General features: G+C 40.9%; 1 protein-coding gene across 1 annotated transcript; it reads left to right on the top strand.

The window, feature by feature from the left end:
• Window positions 1-6,546: 6,546 nt before the first annotated feature.
• On the top strand, window positions 6,547-26,583 carry cep170ba (centrosomal protein 170Ba). Its single transcript, XM_051953103.1, is given in 19 exon segments — window positions 6,547-6,792; window positions 7,955-8,092; window positions 9,746-9,835; window positions 10,667-10,747; window positions 11,414-11,470; window positions 12,280-12,436; window positions 15,300-15,359; window positions 15,362-15,427; window positions 16,172-16,666; window positions 16,770-17,713; window positions 18,917-19,055; window positions 19,175-20,815; window positions 21,560-21,806; window positions 22,206-22,338; window positions 23,343-23,477; window positions 23,561-23,649; window positions 24,086-24,179; window positions 24,267-24,318; window positions 24,422-26,583. Coding segments are annotated over 18 exon segments (4,815 nt in total). The 5' UTR covers window positions 6,547-6,792; window positions 7,955-7,987; the 3' UTR covers window positions 24,652-26,583.
• Window positions 26,584-26,599: the final 16 nt, after the last annotated feature.

The following is a 26,599-nucleotide window of genomic DNA, read 5'->3' as shown; positions in this document are numbered from 1 at the left end:
GTTGTTGTCCTCATTTACAGGCACCAAAAAATATTATTTCCCTGTCTGAAAAAAAAATCCAACAATTCAGAAAAAAAATTCCCCAATTTTCTTAAAATTTGCAAAACCTTCAGAAAGAAAATTTCAATAATTCCTTAAAAGTTTTATTTTAAAAAAATCCCAAAATTTGGCAAGAAAATTCTTGCTAATATTTTTTAAAAAATGAGAAAAATCTTCCCAAAAAATCCTAAAAATATCTAAAATGATTACATACGTATCAGTAAAACTTTTAATATTTTCTTTAAGAACATTCACAAAAAAAAAAAATCAACCAAAATCCAGCAAAATTTGCTGGTTGATTTTTTTGTGAATGTTCTTAAAGAAACATTTTTAACATTTCTTTTTTTCCACCAAATAATGTTCAAAGATTTCTGAAAAATGTTGAAAATGTGGACATCAGAAGTTTCACTGTGAAAATATATATTTTTTTCCCCCACATTTTCAAACTTTAAAACGGGTCAATTTTGACCCGCAGGACAACATGAGGGTGAAAGGGTGTAAATCTATGTGAAAATCAACATCCAGAGGCAGACAAATAAGATTTTAATGTCTTGATGAACATGATATCAGCAAAAGCAGCTGCCATGCAAAATCAAGAAGATACACTCCTGTTTTCTGCTTTTAAAGTAAGGTACTGGAGATATTTAGGTCATTTACTTGATAAAAATCTTGGTGCAAAGTACTTCACTGTAAACTGTTTTGTAATTCTAAAGTTGCAGCAGCGAGACTGCAAGCTTATCAACTCAGCGACAGGCCTGGAGGTTGCTCAGTTTCCTGTTCATGGACATTTCAGCAGAATGAATGCTGAATTACCCTGAACCTGAGCGTGTGGTCTCTTTACCGACGACACCGCACCACTGCAACGGAAAGAAAAAGCAGACAATCATGACAACAAAACATTCACTTTGATTAGACAGAGTCACCTTTAAATCACAGGAAGTTCAGAGACTTTAAAAAACAAAAGCAGAGCACTGACTCCGGGGGCGAGTAGGAGAAACTGCTGATTTGGTGAAAAAGCATGTTTTTATTATATAAGGGCTGAGAGAGAAACATGCCCCTGATTTTTAATAAGAGCAGGACTGTAGTGAAGTGATGGAAGAAGCCTCAAGTAAAATGTACCAATCTATCAATAGAAAACAGATAAAGGACCTGCAATAAAAATCCTGCTTAAGTAGAGATACAGTGGGTACAGAAAGTATTCAGACCCCTTGAAATTTTTCACTCTCTGTGTCATTGCATCCATTTGCCAAAATCAAAAAAGTTCATTTTATTTCTCATTAATGTACACTCAGCACCCCATCTTGATAGAAAAAAAAAACAAATGTAGAACTTTATGCAAATTTATTAAAAAAGAAAAACTGAAATATCACATGGTCATAAGTATTCAGACCCTGTGCTCAGTATTGAGTAGAAGCACCCTTTTCAGCTAGTACAGCCATGAGTCTTCTTGGGAATGACGCAACAAGTTTTTCACTCCTGGATTTGGGGATCCTCTGCCATTCTTCCTTGCAGATCCTCTCCAGTTCTGTCAGGTTGGATGGTGAACGTTGGTGGACAACCATTTTGAGGTCTCTCCAGAGATGCTCAATTGGGTTTAGGTCAGGGCTCTGGCTGGGCCTGTCAAAAACGGTCACAGAGTTGTTCTGAAGCCACTCCTTTGTTATTTTAGCTGTGTGCTTAGGGTCATTGTCCTGTTGAAAGGTGAACCTTCGGCCCAGTCTGAGGTCCTGAGCACTCAAGAAGAGGTTTTCCTCCAGGATATCTCTGTACTCGGCCGAATTCATCCTTCCTTCAATTGCAACCAGTCGTCCTGTCCCTGCAGCTGAAAAACACCCCCACAACATGATGCTCCCACCACCATGTTTCACTGTAGGGATTGTATTGGGCAGGTGATGAGCAGTGCCTGCTTTTCTCCACACATACCGTTTAGAATCAACACCAAAAAGTTCAATCTTGGTCTCATCAGACCAGAGAATCTTATTTCTCATAGTCTGGGAGTCCTTCATGTGTTTTTTGGCAAACTCTATGCGGGCTTTCATGTGTCTTGCACTGAGGAGAGGCTTCCTTTGGGCCACTCTGCCATAAAGCCCTGACTGGTGGAGGGCTGCAGTGATAGTTGACTTTGTGGAACTTTCTCCTATCTCCCAATTGCATCTCTGGAGCTCAGCCACAGTGATCTTTGGGTTCTTCTTTACCTCTCTCACCAAGGCTCTTCTCCCACCATTGCTCAGTTTGGCTGGACGGCCAGGTCTAGGAAGAGTTGTGGTCGTCCCAAACTTCTTCCATTTGAGGATTATGGAGGCCACTGTGCTCTTAGGAACCTTGAGTGCTGCAGAAATTCTTTTGTAACCTTGGCCAGATCTGTGCCACAATTCTGTCTCTGAGCTCCTTGGGCAGTTCCTTCCACCTCATGATTCTCATTTGCTCTGACATGCACTGTGAGCTGTAAGGTCTTATATAGACAGGTGTGTGCCTTTCCTAATCAAGTCCAATCAGTTTAATTAAACACAGCTGGACTCCAATAAAGAAGCAGAACCATCTCGAGGAGGATCAGAAGAAATGGACAGCATGTGAGTTAAATATGAATGTTGCTGCAAAGGGTCTGAATACTTCTGACCATGTGATATTTCAGTTTTTCTTTTTTAATAAATTTGCAAAAAAAAAATCTACATTTCTGTTTTTTTCTGTCAAGATGGGGTGCTGAGTGTACATTAATGAGAAATAAAATGAACTTTTTTGATTTTGGCAAATGGCTGCAATGACACAGAGAGTGAAAAATTTCAAGGGGTCTGAATACTTTCCGTACCCACTGTACATAAGTATTGGCAGCAAAATTTAAAGTATTAAAGTAAAAGAACTGGTTTGCTCCTCTTGACTGATATATTATTATACCTCACATCATTATATAACTTAAAGTGAAGCATCGGTGTGTCGGCATCATGTTACTGTTGTAGCTGTAGGTAGAAATAATTTGAAGTATTTTACATATAGATTTATATACACTAATACTTGAGATAATTCTAAGGAGCCATGAGATGATTAATCAGAGCACAATAACCTATAAATAACAACTCCAAATTTTTCCTTTGTTTTAGCGCAAAAATGTTCACATTGAAGGAATCGTTATATTTACACATCATTGTGAAGAACATGAAGCTTCTTAAGAAAAATAAATTCAATTTCAACAACATTTTGCCTCCGTTTATCATTTACACATTACAACCTACAGATCACAGTGTTTCCACAAAGTCACAAAACATTTAGTCATAGATATCTGGAAGTGAATGATATCGTATTTTACTTTATCATCAAAAGTCAGACAAAAAACAACAAAAACAAGACAAAATATTACAAAAATGAGACACAAAATAACAAAAGCAAGACACAAACGACAAAAGCGAGAAACAAAATGACAAAAAATGAGACAAATGACATGAAAACAAACAAAAAAGAGACAAAAAATTATACAAGTTACAAAGCGACAAAAAATGAGACAAAAAATGACTAAAGCGAGAAACAAAATGACAAAAAATGGACAAACAACACAAGCGAGATAAAAAAGCACAAAATGACAAAAATCAGACACAAAACAACAAAAGTGAGAAACAAAATGAGACAACACAAGTGAGACAAAAAGGAAAAACAAAATGACAAAAACAAGAAACAAAACAACAAAAACATGAGACAAACGAAAGTCAGACAAAACAAAACAAGACAAAATTTTACAAGAATGAGACACAAAACGACAAAAGCGAGAAACTAAATGACAAAAAATGAGACAAATGACATGAAAAAAAGACAAAAAATTTGACAAAAAGTTAAATAGCAACTAAAAAGAGCACATGCGAGACTAAAAGGCACAAAATGACAAAAACGATAAACAACGAAGAAAGCAGAACACAAAATGACAAAAATAAGACAAAAACACAAGTGAGACAAAAAGGAAACACAAAATGACAAAAACAAGAGACAAACTACAAAAGTCAGACAAAAAACAACTAAAACAAGTCAAAATATTACAAAAATGACACAAAATAACAAGAGATCAATGAACAATGTGGTATTTTACATGATGATCAAAACAATTTGTCATGGTCTCAAAATTATTTAAAATCTATTTTTTTTTTTTTTTTTTTTTTTTACAAATTTACAGTTTGCTATTAACGTCTTCTTTGTAATTTTTACACTTCAGAAAGATGTCCTGAGGGGCCGGATTGGACCCTCAGGTGTTCTGCTTTTGGCCCACGGGCCGCATGTTCCTGCTTTAGAGGGTAAAATCACTGGTGCACTTGTTAACTCATATACATCTGAACTGTGACTCCATCTACAGAGAGATTTCTGTATGAAGCCAAAATGATTGAAAACTACTGAGCAAATCTTTGACAACGTGGTGAATCGTAAAAGCTTGTTATTTTATCCATTGTGTGAAAACTTCCTGTTAAAAGCAACAAATTCTGTCAAATAAAATAGCAGAAAGTGCAATATTTGCCCCTGAAATGTAGTGTAATGTAGAGGGAAATGGAAATACTCAAGCAAAAGTAGGCTATCACAAAATGATGCTTAAGGACAGTACTTCCTCCACAGTGGAAACTCAGCATACTACTTCTGATTTACTAAAGGTTACACCCCATCTTTTGCAGTCACAGCATGCAGACTAAGCAGTATAAATGAATGGAGGCTCTCACTGCTACACTTTTCAACTTTACTACTAACTCACTGAATGGGAGGAATGAAGGAATGAATGAATGACTGTTTGCACCCAATAATCACAGGCACTCAGTGTGATTTTGTGGTTTCTATGATCAAGCCTCAAAGAATCTCATGACAAAATGTCAAGTTTTTGCTGAAAAGCAGCCATCTCGTCCACTGAGTGTAGTGCGCCATCTAGCGGGTGTTAAGCTTCTGTTAAAAATATTTCTGCTGGATTATCCTCAGCCACTTATCATCACTAGAGGTTTCTTTTGATTATAATCAAGAGAAATTGTTTAGACAGAACGTGGACTCCAAGTTTGATTTAGACCACGAGATGAATGTATTTTCTGGTGTTTTATTCGATCTGTACACTTTTATGCATTTCATAAACGATTGCATTTCTTGTGTCGTGGCTCGCAGTGTCAATAATTTCGTTTTTCCCCCCTCATAGCAGAAAAGCGTTGATTCTGTTTGACTCTCAGCACGAACATTTCGTCAAAGTGGGATCAACAAAGTCCGAGAGCATAGATCGTCTATTAAAGCTACGACTCACCTGGTGGTGAAAACAGAAGCACAATTTTACGCATGCGCAATGCCATCTTTTTAACTAAAATAGCAGCTCTCTGTTGGCGGATTTTAAATATTCTAGCAGATATTCTGACCCCATTGTATACATAATTGTAAAGTTGTTGTCAAATATATATGTATTTGCAGGTCTCAAAAAGCCAAGATCTCTCAATTTTGCTGTGAGAGGTGCTTTTTTATAGAGAGAATATGAATAAATTAGATCAAATATTCATCATATAATCTTGTAAAATTAGATTTAAAAAAGATAAAAGGTGAAACGTTAATGTCTAAGGTGCTCTCTATCAATGCAGTACAATTTTGATGTACTTTAGTATTTACTCGGAGTCGGAATCCTAAAATTGTCTTTTAAATTGTTATTTTTTTTCTCCCTTGTTTTGTTAAACTACATATAATACCTAATAAATTCACAGAAAAACATTATTTACTTACAGGCTGACTGTAAAAAAAAATCAAGCAAAAAAAAAACTGGTCAAAATTGTCAGAATTTCAACATTAAATAGTAATTTATTCTTTTTAGAATAAGATTGTAAAATTAAATGGTTTCCACTTAGTTTAGGGACACAATATATATAATTATTATGCATTTTTAAATATATTTTAGTACATTTTATTTATGCATTTGTTTGCTTGTTTTTTCAGTTTATTTTATTTTATTTTATTTTACAGTATTGTTATATAATGTAGGCTTACTTAAACTATTTTTAAATGCAAGACTTTTTAAAAGAAAGCTAAAAAATCATAGTCTAAGCAACCCTTAGTTTTATTTTGCACTTTTATGCATTTAATATTTGAATATTATTGTTTATTCTATTTTATTTTACAGCATTGTTTTTTAGTGTAGGTCTACTCAAAGTCTTTTTAAATGTAAGACTTTTTAAAAAGTAAGCTAAAATGTCATAATCTAAGCAGCCTGTACTTTTATTTTGTACTTCTATACACTTAATATTTGTATATTACTGCGTATTTTACCTTTCATGTTTTTAATTTTTCTCGTCTTTCATCTTTTTTCCATCTTAGTCCGTTTTGATCATCTTGTGAAATTTGTCCACAGTTCATTCAACTGTCTGTACTGTTCTTATCACTTACATATTATAATTACTTAGATTTTATACTAATATTTAATCCTGCTGTGTTAAACCATAGACTGTAGAGGGCGTGGCCTTTCTTTTCTGTACAGCGTGGATGTATTTTCCTGCACCAGTAAACCGGTCAGAGTGAGACCTCCTTCTGCTGTCTCGTCTCTAATCGGACGGTTGACGGACTTGTCAGGCTACGTCACCGTCTGCACTGGAGAGAGCAGTTTCGCCCGATTGTCATTCCCGGAGGAAGAAGAGGGTGTGATCCTTACTTACCTGCCCGCTGTTTTACCTGGAGTGTTTGCTGTATCTCCGTGTCGGTCGTCGAGTTCCCCCCCCCGCTGTAGGACGCTGAACGCTGGCTACACTCAGGAGTAAGACGGAGAAGGCATTAAAGGTGAGTTGTTGTATGAGAAAATCCTTGGAGAAAGCTCTTTTCGGTAACCGGAGGCTCACCGACGTTAGCTAAACAACCTCACCGTCACACACTCACACCCCAACGGTCGCCGGTGTAACTATAAAAGGACAAAACCTTAACGAGACAACTGACAGGTTGTAATTTAAGACCTAAAAAGCGACTAATATTTGTGGTAATAATTAGTTAGCTAAGGTAACAGGAAGTGGAAGCTGCTCCAGAAGTTTATGTTAGCTAACTCTGCCTCAGCAACAGGTTTCCCAGCAATTAAACAGTCACCGCTGAAATAGGACTTTATACCTGCTGTTTTTAATTGATGAAGCCTGCATTTGTGAACCTGACGTGTGTTCTCTTGTGACACACCAAAACCTGTTTACAAAATGTGTTCACACTCGTTGTTTAATTATTAGACAGCCAGACAGGTGTTGTGCCAGAAACGGTCTCTGGATTATTTGTACCACCGTTGTGTTCTAAATTATAACCAATCCAGTTGTTTTTAACAGATGAAAGACCAGTTGAGCTCATGTCATTTACTTTTCCACATTTCAAAAAGTTTCTGAAGCTCCTACACTGTGGTAATAATGTTAATAATGCATCAAATGACTTGATTTAATTTATGAGCCTTATATGTTAATTAGATAGATAGATAGATAGATAGATAGATAGATACTTCATTAATCCCGAGGGAACTTCAAAGAGATAATTTATTTACTTTTTATATAAAACCCTTCTATATCTTATTGTGAATTACAATCTGGACAATGATATTTGATTTCCCAAACACACATAGCCCTAAACCCAGCTAAACTATGCTACTGAATCACCTATAATCATCCTAAATGTCCTGGTCTGATTATGCTGTAAATTGCAAACATTTTATTGGTCACTATTAATCACTTTACAGTTCCTCCAGGACACACCTTTGCTGTTACTACAGGCATAAAAAACTCTTAGTATTTCCACGTCATGACTGTTGGAGACATTTGTTAATCACGCATTGCAATTTTTGGCACGACACCGGAACTGGTTGTATAAACAAGTCTGAGTGAGGTGCGATGATAACTTCCCTTCGATAATCTCTTAAGAGCAGCCTGCATTGTGCTCTGGTATTGAATTTTGATCGACCTTAACTGTCCTCTCCCAGGATGCTAAGAAGATCCTGACTCGTGGCCCCAACATGAGTGTGACGTCATGGTTTCTGGTCAGCAGCTCTGGCACACGCCACAGGTTGCCACGGGAGATGATCTTCGTCGGCCGGGATGACTGCGAGCTAATGCTGCAGGTGAGCTTGGTTCGGTGACCTTCACGTTTACACAACAAACACCGGCAGAGTGTCACATGAGTCCTAACTGGGCTTCACAATAACGTGTGAGAGATGGTCAGGAAATGTAGCATCACTTCATGGTGAAGTCTGACAAGACAGCTAGTCACATAAACATGTTCGAAACCAGTGGGAGGCTCCTTGCATGCTTTGCCTGGGTGCATTTTTTAGTGTGTAACCTGGTGACAGCGCCGACACACAAAGTTGTCCCAGGCAGCCTATCACACAGTGACTTAAAAGCCAGCTGAAGCATTCCACCATGTTGTTTTTTCATGCTCTGCCTGTTATAAACACAATTTCTTTGTGGTCTTTGTGTAATATTCTCCTTCACATTTTCTTCTCTCTCTCTGTACTTAGACCAGTGAGAGAAGAATGTTGCCTCTGCAGTTGTTTATACTTTCCTTAGTTGGCGTGTTCTGCTCAGAAAAGCCCTGCCAACCACAAAAGACGCTTAGATCGAAAAGTTGCTCATGTCCACATTTAGGCGTCGCCTGATCCAGGAAAAACCTCAGCTTCTCCCAGCCTGAAATGATGCAGACATTTCTATTGCTCAGCTTAAGTGCTCAGGACGGCTTCCTGACTTGGCACACAGTCAGCTTGGGTCTCAAATTGTCTTCGACCCTTTAATGTTTTGGGTTTTTCTGTGGATAGCTTGGTGCATTTTTTTCCCTTCGCATCACAGTGGAAAGTCTGTAACGTGAGAATCCTGTTTGGCGTGAAATGCAGAGATTCAATTGAAGTGAAGTCTTGTCATGTAGCGCACTTGAAATCCTTGCCTCTAATGTTTGGACTTTCCGTGACAACTGGTGTTTGGTCCATGCCTGCATCTCCATGAGCAGTAATTAGACCATGTGCCTGCTATAATAATAGCAACTGCGTTTTCTTTCTTGTGTAGTAAAATTTGTTTACTGTTTCCTAGTGCCAGAGCTCACATTTTCTGCCTGATAAGGGGGGCAAAGTGAAGCTGAGGAATGTGGAACTCTTTGTGTTTCTGCAGCCTGCACAGTTAAACCAATCAAGACGGCGCTCTAATTGATAAACCCACCACTTTAGGCATTATGGTATTTATAAGAAGTTATCTAAAAGTGGACAGGTCAACAGTGGCAGTACACACAGCCTCGAAATGCTTTTTTTTTTTTTTAGTGGCTGGTGTGGAAGAGTTTATGACAAGCCTATAAATGGTCCCCTGGAAAACAGCGCTAATTTTACAAATGAGTCTGGCATTCGTGTTTTGTTTTTGTGATTTCTGTGACCGAGAGGCCCATCGTGGCTAATGAGCAGAGAAGAGAGAGTCAGTCAGTCAGTCAGTCAGAATCACTTACTCAGTCTGCACTTAATTGATGAAAGCATATTTTTAGAGAAGGTATGTGCACAAAGACTTGAGCCCTGTGAGTACCGTTCAGTGGATGAGGACCATCTATCGCAATATTTCATGACATTTAGGCCTGTAGCTCACCGTTACTGTCAAACAATCTACATATGTTTTCTCGATTAATCATTCAGTTCCTGGAATGTCTAGAAGTACCTCTTACAGTTACACAGAATCAAAGGTGATGTCTCCAAATGATCAAGAATTAATTCCAGCCCGACTTTTGCTTTACTTTTGCTCCACAGTCTCGCAGTGTGGACAAACAGCACGCTGTGATCAACTACGACACAAACACAGACGAGCACATGGTGAAGGACCTGGGGAGTCTGAATGGGGTGAGTAAGTCCGTCTGTAGTGCCTGACTACCTGCCTGCTTCAGCCAAAGTGATAAAAAGCCTGTGGGCTCTCTGAAGGCTCTTATCTTGAGTCCGCAACAATTCCCCGAGCACCACATACAATCTCTGAGAGCCAGAGACGGTTGGTAGAACAGTGACAATCAGGCGACTAGATTTTCCTCCTGGCATGGACCCCCTTTTCTTCCCATTCGTTCTGTCCCGCTCTCCCTCTCTCTCTCTCCCTTTGCTGCTCTGTTGCCACTTCATTGCACCATTATCCCAGTGAAATCCAGAGTTGAGCAGTGGGAGAAACCATTCATTGTTCTCAGAGAATGTTTCTTTTGGCCTCGGTAACCGCAGCCAAACTAATCAGAGCAGAACAGTACGAGGACCCGTAACTGAAATCCTTCCTCAATTACCTTCGTTTAGTCTGCGTAGATGAAGATTGTGACTTTTCTGCACAGTGTTGTCCTTGTGTTTCTCTCCATTTAGTAATCTACAGATAAATATTAGAACCTCTCTTTTACCAATTGCTAGTTGAGGCAGAGGATAACCAAAATCATCAACAAACACCACCAGTCGTGCATATGTTGTTTTTTACCTGTCATTAGGCATTCCACAAAAGCTAAGACTGCAATTGCATAACAGCCTAATCTCATCAATTTGAATGTGCTGTTGGATTAACTTTCAGTAGGAAAAGAGCCAATTGCAAAGCACCTTACAGAAACTGGATGCATGCCACAAGGAATTAAAGAGCCTGTCCCCGGTGAGGTCATTAATGAACAGTGAAAACGATGTGAGCTCCATGTCATTTTTCTCTGTGTTTTGCAGACATTTGTGAACGATCTGAGGATACCGGATCAGACGTACATCACCCTCAAGCTGTCCGATGTCATTCGCTTCGGTTATGATATCCTTTTCCGTACATGTCGTTTAAATTTTACTTAAATTCAATGTTGATTAGATTTGTATCATTCATGTATTTCAGTATTTTCGCTCTTCAGTTTAAGTTGGGTTTAGCAGCCCACACTGAAATGAGCCAGTGGTTGGCAGCTGTTCCACTCACACATTTATTGACTTTTCTTTCCCCGCTGTGGTCCGTCCTGCCATCGGCATGTTAATCCTCTGCGGTTTTGCAGTCAGGGGTTTTAGATTATGGTCAACTGTGAACAGAAAAGCCCCAGCACCCTTTGACCCTCGGACTAGAAAACTTCTGAATGGTGAAATGTAGTTTAGATAACCAGAGGGTGAATAGGTAAACATACACACTCCTTTTGAAATCCTCGTCAGCAGAATTGAGCTGGTGATTTTGCATGTTTCAAGTAACGGCTCGCTGAAGATCTGAATTTGTAGAAGAAAACACTTTGATCTCCTCTAGAGAAAAGGTGGAAACTAGATAAAAACTCATTGTAAGAGTACTAACTGCACATTTATCATACTTAAGGTAGCAGATTTTTGTAGTTTGTATATGTTGTCTCTTTGCTAATGTGTCCCTCAGCCCAAAGCTAAGAACAAGATTTCAATTGTACATTGGATTACAAAAATGTATGTGTGTGTACTTTAACTCCCTTTGCACATGCTCACGTGTACATCCTGGAGAGGAGTCAGCACAAGGTCCCAGAGGAAGCTCTTAAAGTAAGTAACAGTGGCAGCCTGTTTCTCTGTTAGTCTTTAATGCATGCCATGGATCCCTGCTAATAGTGATAAACAGCTTACTCTTAATGTAGTATGTTTAGCTTTTTCAAAAATAATTGCATTCCAAGTCACCAGAGCTTTTCATGATTATTAACTTCCTCTAAAATATTTGCTTTCTTTGTCTGTCAAACAACACAAAAGCTTTAAATTTACAATGACTAAAGAAAAGCTTTACCTTGTAAACTTGTATTTTTACAGATAACAGCTGAGAAAAGTAACTAGTACATACAATTCTAACAGGTTAATTTCCTGAAATAACTACCTTCTTGCTGGTGTAAACTTAGCTGTCATGTAAACCTTCAGTTGGAGGTGTGAAATATGATGCACGATGGATTGTGCCCTTTCACAGTAGCCTACTGTTGCGTAGTTTTCTATGAGCTTATTATTTCTAATTTAAAAGCTTTTTCCTTCGTGCAGACAAATTACCAGGCATATAATAATAATGTATATTGTAATTCATCAGTTCTATTTATGTCATTTTAATTTAAATAAAGGTGTAAATCACCTCATTTAAACATCTACACTCATTTCTATAAGCTAAATGAATATTTTTTATAGATTAAATATAATAAAGTGAAGTTTTTGTAAATAGTAGTAATTGTTAACAATATGTTATAGAAGTTTAAGCTAAGGAAAAGTCCCTGCTGGATGTTCTTCCTTAAAGTGTACATGTATGAGGACGTTACATCTGTGCTGATTGTTGGCAGATGGTTTTTCACATCCTGCTTCCCTCCTGTCTCTGTGTGCAGCATGAGAAATACACCAGCCAGTTGCAGCTCGGTATAAAAGCCCTGGAGGCCAAGGCGAAGGAAAAACAGCAGTTCCAGAGCTCAGAGAAGAGCAAGGACTCTCTTTCCAATGTCAAACATCAGGACAGGGCCGAGCGTAGAGCCCACTCACTCACAGGTAAACAACTCACACTCCAGAGTAGCAGACACATGCATCAGCAGGAAGGCAGCAGGGTTTATGATAATGGTAGTAGGTTAGTTGTTCTTGTTCCCTGAGAGGAACTGTTTGAAGTGAAGTGGATTTGAATTTCCCATGAGGAAGAGGAACTCTCTGTTCGTCTCCATGTGCTGCATGACTTTGGCCATAGATCCCTTGATAGGGCGGCTGTGGCTACTTTAATTAAGAGCTTCCCTGGTGTGAGATTAGGATGCCATGTGAGCTGAGAGGCTGACGCTACAATCCTGTAGTGTCAGTAAAGAAATGGAGGTTGACATCCCAGAGTTGGCAGAATAAGTATACATGAGCGAGGGCTTCGTAGAAAAGCTGAAGGGTGAGGAGTCAAGGTCTAGCAGCCTTATCTCTGTCAGCCATGCCTGACGCTGACGAGAGGCGGGGTGCTGCCAAACACACCGGTGATGATTCAACACGTGTTGTCGGAGAATTAGAAAGGCTTGGAGGTTTTGTTTAGAGCCAACTTGGCACTTCTGCCATTGTAGCTGGTAGTGAATTTGTCACTGCTTTTATTTCCAGTTGTTCTCGTGCCTGCTCACTCTGCTGGGAGATCTAAATCATGTTTTGCCGTACAGGCAACAGTGGAACAGTCAAGGAGCTGTTCAACGGAAGGACTTTGTGAATGAAGCTTATTCAAACTGACAAAACCTATTCCAGATGTTGTTGATCTGGCACTCATTTTGCTTTCTGCTCTGCCATGTGAGCTGTGAAGGAAAACTACAATGGGTGCTTAAAGTAGAACTTTTCCATCAGTAGCTTGATGTTACTCAGAGTTTCTTACAATTGAATAATTGAACTGCAGCACTTTGAGAAACATTTTGTGAGCTCTGTTTTCAGTAAGATGTATCTTAAGTGGAGGTAAGTATGATTATATTGGCTGCAGCTACCACAGTGATCCAACAACCCTGTCATTGCAAACTCATATTTACTGGTTGCTTTGCACTTTTTGCCTGCATTCAAAGTAGGCTAGCTCTGTGGTGCTGTGAGCCACTCCACCGATAAGATAACAAAACTTCCCCTCACTCTCTCGCTAAATGTACAGCCGCAAGAAGATAAGGATAATATTTCACAGTATGCTACAGAAAATAAAGCTACATTTGTGTTAGAGTAGCCACTTACAATAAGTGGCATTGTTAGATGTTGCAGATAACTAATTAGAGATACCACCTCTCACAATAGCAATCTGTGTTCTTTTCCACTTCATGTATTTAAAGGAACACGTTTAGGAAAAAATGCTGCTGTTTCCTTCACAGTGAGCTGACATATCTCTGTTGACTTCATGCAAATACATTCTCTGTGGCAGACTTTGTTTGAATGGAGGCCTTGATGTAGTGTTGTGTGTTTTTGCCTACTTTGAGTTGAAGGTTTTGTCTGTGTTTTCTTCTACTTGCACAAACCTGAGACAATTTTCTCACTAACTTGAGTGCTGAGAGAGAGCTGTCTGTATCCTTTTCTCTGTGCTCTCGCTTGTTTTCTCCCACAGCTGTACAGGAAGTGGAGTGAGTCCAATCCTCCAGCTGTCTGCAGGGCAGGACACTTCACTTGTACAGTGTGTGACTCAGTCAGGCCTGCTTTACTCTGCCAGGACCTGGGGCTGTTTAGTATTTAGAAAATGGGTGTAAAATTGACAGTTCACAGTCTTAACACCACATGATTTAAAATGCCCTAATGCTTCTTGCTTTTTTTAAGTGATTGCCCATGTTACGACTTGTCCAAGTTCAGAGAAATAACTAAGGTAGAAAAATAATCCGCATACTTTTAGGACTCACAGCTCTCTATGTGCCCACGTACACAGAACAAGAAATAAAATTGAATCAAATCATTACAAGAGAAGACAGTAAAACATCAGGACTTTTATGTGCTTTTAGTTGCCTTTGCTCATTTGTAAAATAACTAACTTGGCATAACTTAATGCAGTGCTCAGTGTCCTTTAGCTGTGGCACTCACCCGTGTCTGCTAGGACTAAAATGGGAGGGTTGAGTAAGTGGAAAAGAATTGGTAACGAGGCCTTCTGCTCCTCCTGTCACTGTGTTGATGTCTTATTGTGTGTGTCCAAGGCAACAGTGGTCAAGTGCTGCTGATGCTTAGGATTGTGTAGCCATATTACAATCCAAAGAGCTTGTTTATCCGATCCATCGGGCCAAAGAGCAGGATCTAGATTATCTGATTAGTGCGGTATAGGCTGGATGGCATGTGTGGACGGGCATGACAGGCTATATGACAGATCTGATAAAACACCAGCTCAGAAACATCAGCAAACTGAGCTTTGATTCCTCTGGTTGTAAATATAAAGGGAGTATATCTATAGGAGTCAACAATGAGTGGGAATGTCCACTGGAAGCCTCACTTTAGATGCCCTGCTTATCCTATATCCTGCTGTGTATGTTTTTTTTGTTTTTTTTTTAAGATTAGGATTAGCTGTGTTGTCCTCATAAGAGGAGGATTATGTTTGGTGGTTTGTGTGATACAGTTGGTATCACAATTTTGCCCTTTCTACTCTCTCTGTGTCATGGGAATGTGTGGGACTGTGAAAAACCCAGCGGCTGCTAGCAGTCTAATAGTGTGTCCTTCTGACCTCAGCTGTTGTGTAACATTTGGTAGTTGCAACAGCAAACTCAGACACAACATTGTTTTGTCATGTGACTAACATAAACTTATTGGCTCATAAATACAGGAGCCGGTATAAATTCAGTCTTTTCCCTGGCTCGGACTCTGTTCCTTCCATTCCTCCCTGTGCTCGAGTATATTATGTGCCTGATGATCTGTGTGGGTCTGTGTTCATGCCTGTGTTTGTGCGTTTGTCTGCTAGCTGCCACAGATTCTCCGATTTCCAAGCCTACTCCTCTGTATGGCCAACCGTCCTGGTGGGGGAGGATGAGGACCCAGCCAACAAAAAACAGAGCAGAGGTGGAAAACTGCCAGAGCAGGAATCTCCAGGTTAGTGAATGCATCTTATATTTTTATACAAATGAGCAATCCACTGACTGAACTCTATTTATGCTGAAGTGTGTATAACTTTAAAGGAAAATATATTTTGTGCTATGGAGTTCTTTGCGCTTTATTTGTGTTGGATATTCCCACATCTGCGAATTAGATTTAATTTGTCATGACAAGCTTTTTGTGGCACTGCTATGTGATGCTCGTTGTGGGTCACTGAGAGATGGATGGTGTTAAGCCCAAGGCAGGTCTCTGGCTGCCAGTTGTGGACTCTTAGCCAGGCCATACCATGCCAGGCCAGTGGGCAGTGCCTGTCTGCCTCGTGATGGATTATTACCCTCTAAGCTCCTGGATGGGGGGAGGAATGGTGATTGTTCTCCTCATGTTGCCCAGACTGAAACAGATTATTCCCGCTCAGCTACCCTCCACTGGAGTCTGAGCTCCTAAAGTGATATTTGGCCACATCCAACTGGCATCCAAAGACCAGCTGGAGGATTTGTTTTAGCAGCCTAACAGCTGGAACGCTGATGTTATTTGTGGCTCCTATTTTCAGGAATTATTTATCAATGACATCCCAATCGATTCCTTAGTTCTGAGTTCTTCTAAATTTGAGTTGCAAAGCTGTAATTGTTGCATTTTTTCTTTATTTTCAGTTAATACAGTGAGAGGATTACGTATTGCCATCACTAAAACTCCTTGTGTATATGTGTATTTATTGTCATCTCCCCGCTTTGTTGATAACAGAGCCTGCTAAAGATGTGCCCAGATATGAGGTCAACGGTTCTCTGTCAGACAGTCAGGCCAAGTCCATCTTCTCCTATCGCCGGGAGCCCAGCTACTTCGAGATCCCAACAAAGGAGTTCCAACAGCGACCTACCAAGAAACTCGAGTCGCAGGTTCATGAGATTCCAACAAAGGACACCCCAGATCCCTCTCAGTGTGTCCCTTCCACCCCCACACCCCCCGTAGTCCAAAGCCATGCCTCCTTTACCATTGAATTTGATGATTGCACACCAGGTAAAATGAAGATAAAGGACCATGTGACCAAGTTTTCTTTCCGCCAGCAGCGTAAGCACTCTCCAGTAGAGGTGGCTACCACACCTACTGAGGTGCTGTCAGCAGAAAACAAAGTTGCTGATTGGCTGGTCCAAAGCAACGCTAGTATGATAAGGAGGAAATCACAAGGTGAAGACTTGTACAGCACAAACAGTGACCCGTCGCTTCCGATGAACACCAAGTGTAAGTGCCTGATACAGTTTCTTTTTATCTTTTTATGTTTGCAAAGCTTTTGTTTGAACAGCGTGCTAACTGGCAAGCTAACTTGTTGTCTTTCCACCATCAGCACACCACCATGAAGATGGCTCTCACAGTGATTCAGGACATCTGTCAATCAGTGGAAAAGATTTTCTCCAATCAGAACCCCAGAATGCATCCCAGGGTTCTCCACAAGCCCTGAGAAATTCCGAACCACAACGCTTTACCTCCCCTGACTCTGAGGAACCTTTTTCCTGCTCGCCACCAGAGTCTCAGTCTCTTTCCAGTCTTGACAAGGCTGAGCCCCACCAGGCGTTTGTCATTGAATTCTTTGATGATAACCCAAGAAAGAAGCGCTCCCAGTCCTTCACCAATAACACTAGCCCACCAGAGCCCTCCGGCCATAGGTTCCAGCAGGAGAAGCCAAAGAAGAGCACAAGCCCAACTGTGGAGAGAAAAGTTCCACCTCCACCCACCACAACTCCCCCAACCCAACGATACACAATCCCCCTCAAGGACCCAGCTCCCACAGTACCCCAGAGAGCTGGCTCTCTACGAAGAGAAAAGACAGATGATCGAATCAGCACAGGCTTTTCTTCCCGCTCTTCCTCCTCTGCGTCTACAAGACCCTTCAGCAGCGTGGGCCGGAGGTCTAAACTCGCCCAGGAATTTACTGCAGAATTTCTCAAACAAGCAAAGCAGAACTTATCTGCTAGCTGGGATAAAAATAGTTCTAGTGCCTCTAGAGCAGCTAAAAAAGAGACAGTGACAGTATCACAGTCTGACCAGAGTACTACTAGCCCCCCTCGATCTGATGGAAATTACCAACCCAAAACCTCCTCCCCTGTCCACCAGCCTGTTCCCCTCAAGGCCCCGGTCATGCCTCTTTCCTCTCAAACTGTGGAGGTCAAGAGTCCTCATCGTGGATCAAGAAATGAGGAGGAGGACAGTCTGAGTGACGCCGGAACCTACACTATAGAAGCAGATGTTCCAGATAAAGAACTGGAGGAGGCAAGAAGCAAGATTGACCAGGCAAGTTGTTCCATCGAATTTATTTTTCTTCTAAAGAAAATTTCTCATGGCTAAAAATCAAAGCATGTTGCTTAAAAGAAACAATCTGGCTTTGCTGTACACCATTCGCCTCTGTTTCTTAGAATGAAGTCCTGGTCAGAATAAGCCATGGACATTAGCAGTCCCACTTGCTCAATCCTTGTACTTATCCCCTTGCAATGCTTTGTTCCTGACAGGTGTTTGGTGTTGTTGAGAGTCCTGAGCGAACGAACCTGAGTGAAGCAGAAACACCATCAGCATTTAGGCCTGTTATTGTTCAGGGCAGGGAGGAGCATAGGCAGAGTAGCTGTGGGGAGGTGAGACCATCTCCAGAACAGGGACAGGGTCTGGTAAAGGTAAACCTTCCTGCTCAGAGTGGGATTGATGAATGGATGAGTCATTTTTAAATTTTAACATCAATTCTAAAGACAATTAATGAGTATGTCGGGCCATTAAGCCATAAATGTCTAAATGCACAAATCAGCATGCCTGGCTCTCTTGATTTTACTTCTCGGTGTTTTCTCTCTTCTTTGGTGTCTCTTCTTTGATTTATTGATTTGCTTCTTCTTTCCTCACAGGTTTTGGGTTCATCATTGTTGTGGCTTTTCTGTCTAACCAAATTTAAAGAACAAAATCTATGTTTGTTTGTATAGCAGTTGTACTACACATAGTCTTGAGAAAAATTTTCCAGTTTTTTGTTGAGTTCAGTTAAAGGTCCCATACTGTGAAAATCCATTTCCATTGTGTTTTGTGGTCGTTATAAACTTGGAGGTGTAAAGTGAAAGCTGTTAAGATGTTAAAACACTCACTTGTGCAATTCTTCAAGCCTCCCACACAACTAGTTAGCCTCCCAGTAATACCTAACTAACCTTCCAGTGCATTATTCTCGAAGGGGGCGTGAACAGCAGCAGTTCCTTCATTTTTTTGTCAGAACAGCCCAAAAACCAAGCATTATACAGTTGTGTTAAAATGATTCATTTATTTTTTTTTTTTGAAGTATTTTGAGCTAAAATCTAAAAGACATGCTTTGGATACATGTGAGACTGTGATTCATTTGCTGAAAAGGGAAACAATATGGGACCTTTAACTAAGTAAATTATAGAATCTGTCAACTGTGCATTTTTTTCAAAAGGTTTTGGTTTCTGCCTTTAAAGGTACTGAATAAGCTGTATTTTCCTTGTGCAGGTTCAGCCAGCAGGTGCTGTGTTGCAGGGGGCTCCTAAGTGGATGTCTTGCTGGGCCAGCTTGGCAGACAGCTACACAGACTCTGGCCCTTCGTCTGGCCTCTTTGACATCCCCTCCCAGATGGAACTGTCAGGAGGGGGTAAGCCACCTGACGAGACATTGGTCTATTTGAAATGATAATGAGACACCCTGATGAATATGAATGATATTCACTTTCAGTATGTGTGGTTAATATGCATTAAAACTGTTCCACTTCAGCACGAGCCACGATCATCCACAAGGCCACGCTCAGCCGAAACCACGACAGCACAGACGCCGACGGTTCCAAAGCTCGACGCGTCCTGCCACAGGTACCACTGGGGGAGAAGAGTGACATTCCAACTCCCAGCATTCATGTTCACTATGACCCGCATTCAACGTTCGATGTCGGAGACCAGAGCTTGGTGGCGCCCAGCTCCCAAGACAGCATTCACAGGTTAACAGTGCAGGATGATGTAGAGCCTGACAGTCTGAGTGATGCCAGCAAATCTGATGATGGATCCATCATTGAGCAGAGGAGAAGGCCGCTGTCAGACGGGGAAGACAAGCAAACTGAGGAGAAGCCCAAAGCCCCAGCTAAGTCCACATCTTTCTACATCGGGTCGGAAGATGAGGTGTCTAAACCAGAGCGAGGAGGCTCAAAAACCAGCACTCCGAAGGTTGAAAGGAAACATGTGACCAAAACTTTCTCAACAGCCACTCTGACTAAACAGAAAGGCAGTCAGGACTTTGGAAAATTAAAACTCACTGTATCTACTCCTGTACTGGGCCAGGGGACACGGAGTCCAGAGCTAAAGGAGGGCTCCGTTTCCCCATTAATCAGACAGGAGAGCTTCACCAAGGAGCGGCCCAGCAATCCCAGACTGCCCAACATCTCAAGCCAGCCTGCACAAAGAGACCTAGCCCCTGAATTATTTCAGGGATCCAACAGTCAGGATACTCATTCTTACCTCAAAGAGACAGAGAATGTCCTGGCTGTTCTAGAAGCTAAACTCCAAGCAGGACAATCAGGGCCCTCTCCATCTCCTGTTATGGACTCTCTTTCTGGGGAGTCTGATGTGGATACCTCTAGCACAGTCAGCCAGCAAAGCAATAAGACCAAGCCAAACACAATGACGAAAAAACCATCTGGTAGTGGCTTCCATAGAGAAAGGTCTTCAGCTAGCACAGCTAGTCAGGACTCAAATCATCAGTCCACATCATCAGAAAAGCACCGTCCTCTGGGAGCGGACAGCAGGAACAAGACTGAGTCTGTCAGGAGGCCCGTTGGACTGAGACGCAGTGTGGGGAAATGTGGCTCCACAGACCTCAGCGATGACCCTCAGAGTTTACCTTACTCTGATCAGGAGTCTAACAACCACCAAACGCGCAGGAAGTACACCGTGCCCCTTCAGAAGGAGGACGGCAAGAGCTCCAGAGCATCCCAGGCCCTGAGTCGTGCCAACAGCCTGTCAGCTCCAAGACCTACCAGGGCCTCCATGCTCCGTCGGGCTCGCCTGGGAGAGGCCTCAGACAACGAGGGCACAGAGACAGACAGACTGTCCCAGGAGGCAGGCAACGCCCCACCTAAGCAGCCTCAGGAAGCCAAGAAACTTTCCAGGCTGGATATGCTGGCCATGCCTCGCAAGCGGACCAGCTCATTCAACACACCCAGTGACACCGAGGCCTCATCCACCCCGCAGTGGACCGGCAGGAGCACAGGATTTTCCAACCGCAGCACAGAGTTAGGCGGCAGCTCTTCTCGAAGGGCCTCTGCTTCGGGGCCAAAGCCTGTAGAAAGGCCACAGAAAGCACCGCTCGCCAAAACCCCAATCACTCGTGTACGCTCCAGCAGTGCCAAATACGCCAGCAGCACAGCAAGTGAGTATCAGAGAAACATGTATTATATACCTGTTTAACAGAGTTAAATATTGACTGCTCTAAACAACTTTAGTCAGTCCTACATTGTAGAAAAGAAAGACAAATTTTGTCCAGCAGTGGCAAACTGGTTTGAAAAATTAGTCAGTTATTATACTGTCTGTCAGGAAATGACTCAGTTCTGTATTTCAGCAGCTTTATTTTATAAACCCAAAGCTGTTTGTTGGGAAGGGAACTTACTCTGGGCTTGGACTAACATCTGTCACATTAATGGCGAAAATGCTTTAAACAGTTTCTTTCATCTGCACAGTGTACTCACACAGATTGTGGTGATTATAATCCTGTTTTAATGTGTAATCATGCTTTGAGGATATTGTGACTATGAGGATATTACCATACTGGGTCTTTATTCAGCATAATATGTCTCACATTACATTGATGGGTTTTTTTAAGCTAACTGGTCCTTATCTGTTCCTACTGATACTGTACTGTGGAAGTTGAGTGCTCATTTCCATTTATGAGGGATTTTGAACCTTAAAAAAGCAGTAAATGAGTCAGAAATATGGAGATGAGGGCTTCCACAGCATATTTTCTGTCTCTTGTTTTGGGAAATGTTTTGGTGACTCCACTGGAAATACTTGGTGTTTTTTCTTGGCAGTATCCTTTCATGGCATCTTGTTTTCTCTCCTCTTTTCCCAACTTTTCTATCCTCACCTTCCGTAACTCAAACCAACTCACGACACCAAGGCTCTAGGAGACGACAGAAAGGCTCTGACTATACCTCTACCTCAGATGAGGAGTACGACTCAAACCAGAGCACTCCTAAACACAAACGCTCCCAAACTTCCCCAGCTTCTTTTAGCCCCCGTCATCAGCCTCGATCACAGCCGGTGGTTGCCATGCGTCCGAAATCTCGAAACAGAGATTCTGAAGAGGAGAACCACGAAGGAGAGGCCTTCCAAAATTGGTCCTCTCACAGTGCTGAGATTGCACGGTAAGAAATATTGCAGATTTTCTAGTGTAGGTGCTTTGGTTTTTCCACAATTTAAAGCTGTGTTTTTATGTTGCCTCACTGATAAAAATGGTGGTTTCAGTCTTGAGCATTTATTTGCAGTATATTTTTATTTAGACTCGTGTGACGAGGAAGCCAGTACCTTAATAAATAAGATACTAATTTGACAGTTCAGTTTTGACTTGGTTGAAATACTGCAGTGGAACCCTATTTTGATGTACTGTGTCTCTGATTTCCTGTAAAAGAGGTATCGATATTGGCAGGGGTGTTTCTGTGAGTTTGTTCTGTAGTGTTATAGAGCACTAATATAAGAAATATTACTTGTGCATTCAGCAGAAAATGTTTGTTTCTTTTTCTTATAACATACTCCCTCCCTGATAGGTTGAGTCAAGATCTAGCCAAAGACTTGGCAATCTTGGCCAGAGAGATTCATGATGTAGCAGGTGATGGTGATCCACAAAACCTTGGGGGGGAGGGCAGTGCACCTGTCTCCACAGTGACCGCTCATGAACAGGTACATCAAACATCTGAACAGAAGTTTATTTTGAATACAATTACATATATGTCAATTGAGGTACTGCGTTACAGCAGTATCTGCATGATTTAATCCACACTTTTAGCTGCAATATACAGTGGTGGAAAAACGTTTTCAGCCACCCTTAAAATTTTACATAATCTCAAATATTGTCATGAATTATTTGTGGAAAAGTCTTTTTTGTGTTTCAAAATGCATGGCTGCATTAGACAGACACAAACAAATACAAATGAGATTTTTTTTTGTTTATTGTTTACAAGAAAAACTAACAAAACTAAATTCTTCCAAAATGACCCAATACTCAAAATGTCTTATTTTTATGGAACCAATCAATTTTAGGTTTTTAATGGCTTTTTTAGGATTTGTTTAGTATTATGGCTGTGATTGGACTAAAATAAATTGCACATGAAGACCTAAGAGTCTTCTTATTGTAATATACATGCAAATGTACGGGGTGTCTGAAAACGTTTATCCACCACTGTATGTCACAATTAGGCTTTTTTGTTCTATTTACTATTGACAAATCACTGGAAGGCAAAAATAAAAGTTTTACAGTCCCTTGATCAAAATGTGCACCCCAAAGTCTGGATGTGGATTTTTGTGTTCAGGGTGAAAAAGAACAAACTCTTTAAAGACACTCGAATGCTATCACTCTTTCAACCCTTTTGGTGTTTAGGAAAATCCTAATGGAGTGGAAATCATGTTACAATCATGTACATTCTTCAGTCTAGCTGAGGGATCAAATTTACTTTTTGCTGCAGGGACACAGTGAGATATTCAAATTTGCTTGGGGGCTGGTCATTGAAATACTCTTACTTACTCATATATAAACTGTAGTATTAACTGATATATAGCACAAAATACTTGCATAAATTGTACATTTTTCTGGTTCTGCTGTCACTTAAGTTTAACATTAAACATCTCTATCGCAAGTTGAGTTTCCAAACTCTGTGACTAATTTCTGAAATCTGATTGCGTTTCAGCTGCTTCAGCATATTCCAGAGGCTGGATTACACTACCAGAGAGTCCCACCAAGCTCTGCACCTACGAGGACACCCGACCAGAGCCTAAGTGACCTTGAACGTAACTCCAGGCAACAAGCTCGAAGCAGAGACGAGGTTGGACACTATGTGCTGCTTGGCCTCGTTTTTCAAACTTCTGTGAGGGTGGATCATTTCAAAGTGTTGTATTTTTCCTCCAGGCTGTCGTGGATAATTTGATGCTGAATCCAGTGTCTCAGGTCATTGTTGCCATCAGAGAAAACACGGAGCAACTTGCCGACAAAATTAAGTAAGACGTTAAGCAAGCAGACATCAAATACACTTATGCCCCTCCTTCCCCAGCTTAATCTGTCTTTTATGAAAACTTTATTGATTCTGTCTGACAACCAGACCGCACTAAGCATGTAATCTTATTTAATTAGTGCAACGTAATGAGTCAGCTCACAGACAGTTAGTCTGACTGAACGTATGAGACGGAGAGGAGAGAGATCTAATCCTCTCAGTAGATTGAACACACATGAAAACAGTTTCCATTGTGATGTAGCTTTATGTTGCTCTTTTTTCTGGTGCTTATTTAATAGTAACAAGATATCAAGCCTGCTTTAATTTGATTTACTTTACTAAGTTACCAGCGTTAATAGCAGCGCTTTGGACACAAAAGTGAAGCTTGTTCCCCTTTTTGAAGAACACTGAATTCACCACTGCCCTTGGTGTTGTACATGCAGGGTACTGTTCCAGGACAGGGTGGATATCTGGGAGGAAATAGAGGCGAGGGTTAATTCTGATAATGATGTCCCTGTTGTCAAAACTTCCAACAAGGTTAGTGATGTTTTTTGGTCACTTTCAAGCTGAATGTATGCAGGTTAATGCTGTTTGTTTGAGCTAAGCCAAGCGTCTGTATTTCAGGAAATCACAGCTATCTTGAAAGAACTAAGGAGAGTTCAGAGACAACTTGAGGGTGAGTTACTCCAACGCTTCACAGGCAATGTATATTTAAATGATTTTTATTGTAAAGATATTAGCTAGTAGCTGATTTCTTGTCTGTTCTTTTATAAATTCAGTCATTAACACAGTCATGGAACCCAGTGGGCAGCCTGAAGCTACCAAAACCTCAGCCACTGCGGCCTCCTCCTCCTCTTCGTCTAGAGCTCGGTCCTCTAGACCTGCTTCCTCACGAGACTGGAGAACAGTTCACTCTGTTACCAAGCGTGGCGGAGGCCCGAGGCCCAGCGAGAGCATCAGGAGAGCAGCTGTGACCCCAGACGATCTCAGAGAGGGATATTTAGTCTGAGATCTCGCACCGACACACCAGCGCTGAACTTCTGCTATAACTCCACAAAGCCAGGTGTTGGACGATTGTGAAATGAAACAAACGGGGGGAGAAGTGAGACTGCACATCCAAATATACACACTACTGCACTGTGAGCACTACACACCTACGTGGTTGTGTAAATACGCAGTCAAGCTTGCACTAATCGCCCTTAAAACACGCTGGAGTGGGAGCCCTACATGCGAGGTGATGATTTAAGGAAGTACTGTAATATTTCAGTGAATCTCACCTTCACTTCAGGGCTACAAAGCTATACTTGATTCTGTGTTCTCATTATTTGCCAATGATATGACCAGCACAGCTGATTTTAAAAATCTCATTGTAATTATTTGGTTTAGCCTGAGCATAATCATCTCAGGGAAATCTTTAAATACATGAAATATTTGTGACAAATCAGATTTTGGAGGTTCATTGATATTTGTTCTGAGAGTAGAGTGACCTGCAGTTATAGCTTCCAGATGTTGGTTTACTGTGAACTCGTATCCTCAGTAGCCCCATTGCATTTCTTTATATATTTTTTTTCCCATGTTGTTTGTCTTTGTTTGCCACTTTCTTCTTTGTGGACCAGATTTATAGAAGACTGTAAAAAGTATTTATTAGGGCTCTTTCGTGAGACACTATAGTGTTTTGTAGCTGACACAACATGACTTTGGGAGAGAGCTAGTGGCCTCTAATTCCAGACTAGTTATTGTTATATTGCACAGTTGCTACAAGCCGAGTTTGTGTGTCCCTGCTCTGGTAACATTTCTCCCCTCAGTAGATGGACACTACCTGTTTTTCCTCTTATCCTTCAGGAATGTGCGACGTGAATAGAAGGAGGGGCTCACTTCACAGTTTAGCCACCTCACAGTCACAAAGTCAAGTGGCACAACTTTCCAATCATTCCTGGCCCCTCCCTCTGTTGTTTTTACTGCATCGAGCACAGTTGGAAGCTTAAAACCTCCGCTTTGGGTTGTTGTTTTCCATGCCTGAATAGCGCAATTAGCTTCGAAGGTTTGGCCAAAGACAATCATGAAACAGCTAAACAGGAATAAGCCTCCTTTATCTGTGTTTGTACTGAGCTCATCACACCACACCTAACTTCCACATGGTTGTTATTCTACACACTAAGAGCTTTCAGAGCACTGTGGTAAGAGTTTGAAATTTCCTTGGTCTATTGAGTCACAATTTCACTTCTGTGGATTCCTCACATGACAGGAGAAGTAATGTAATTTTAGCTTTTACGTTGACATTAGATTGTGTGACGCTGTAAATCTTCATGATTATTAGTTGGTGACATTCTGTAGATGAGTGTATAAATGTTTGAAGATATCTTTATGTCCATAAATTACCTCTTCAATCTTGTCTTTTTGCACTACGGTAGTACAACATTGTCCCGACAACCTGAAATGCTGCAAGCTGAAAGCTTTTACTCTCCTATTAAAGATTGTAAGCATCTTATACTGAAGCAGGGGGAAAAAGGCGACCCAGAACACCAGCAAGTTTATTTGTTCTCCTCTTCCCGGTCCAGATTGTACGTGTGATTGTAACTGGGAAGTATCTACAAGTGCCACATAGCTGTGTGGGATGCTATTTCATGCAGCCAAGTTAAAGTGGTTGTTTACAAGCTCAAGCAAAAATTGAATGTTTCTTTCTTAACCAACTGCTGCTGTTCATCTTCTATGGGATAGTGTTTTCCCCTTTGCTTTATTCACACAAAGTTATACAACGTCGGAGAGCTTAAGTTAAATCTTGTGTATCAAATTTGTGTCCCTTTTTTGATATTCAGTTTCTGTTTCCCCCTCCTTCTCACCCCACATGATTTGGTTGTAATTTGTTAGCTGGTATTTATGTTTGGTATTTGTGTATGTTTATAGATGATGATTCCAGATTTTTTTTCAAATAAATTTAATGAGCAAACCTGTTGATT

Source organism: Acanthochromis polyacanthus, chromosome 1, assembly GCF_021347895.1.
Source record: "Acanthochromis polyacanthus isolate Apoly-LR-REF ecotype Palm Island chromosome 1, KAUST_Apoly_ChrSc, whole genome shotgun sequence".
NCBI classification, from domain to species: domain Eukaryota; kingdom Metazoa; phylum Chordata; class Actinopteri; family Pomacentridae; genus Acanthochromis; species Acanthochromis polyacanthus.
This window is presented reverse-complemented; position numbering and strand designations above follow the sequence as displayed.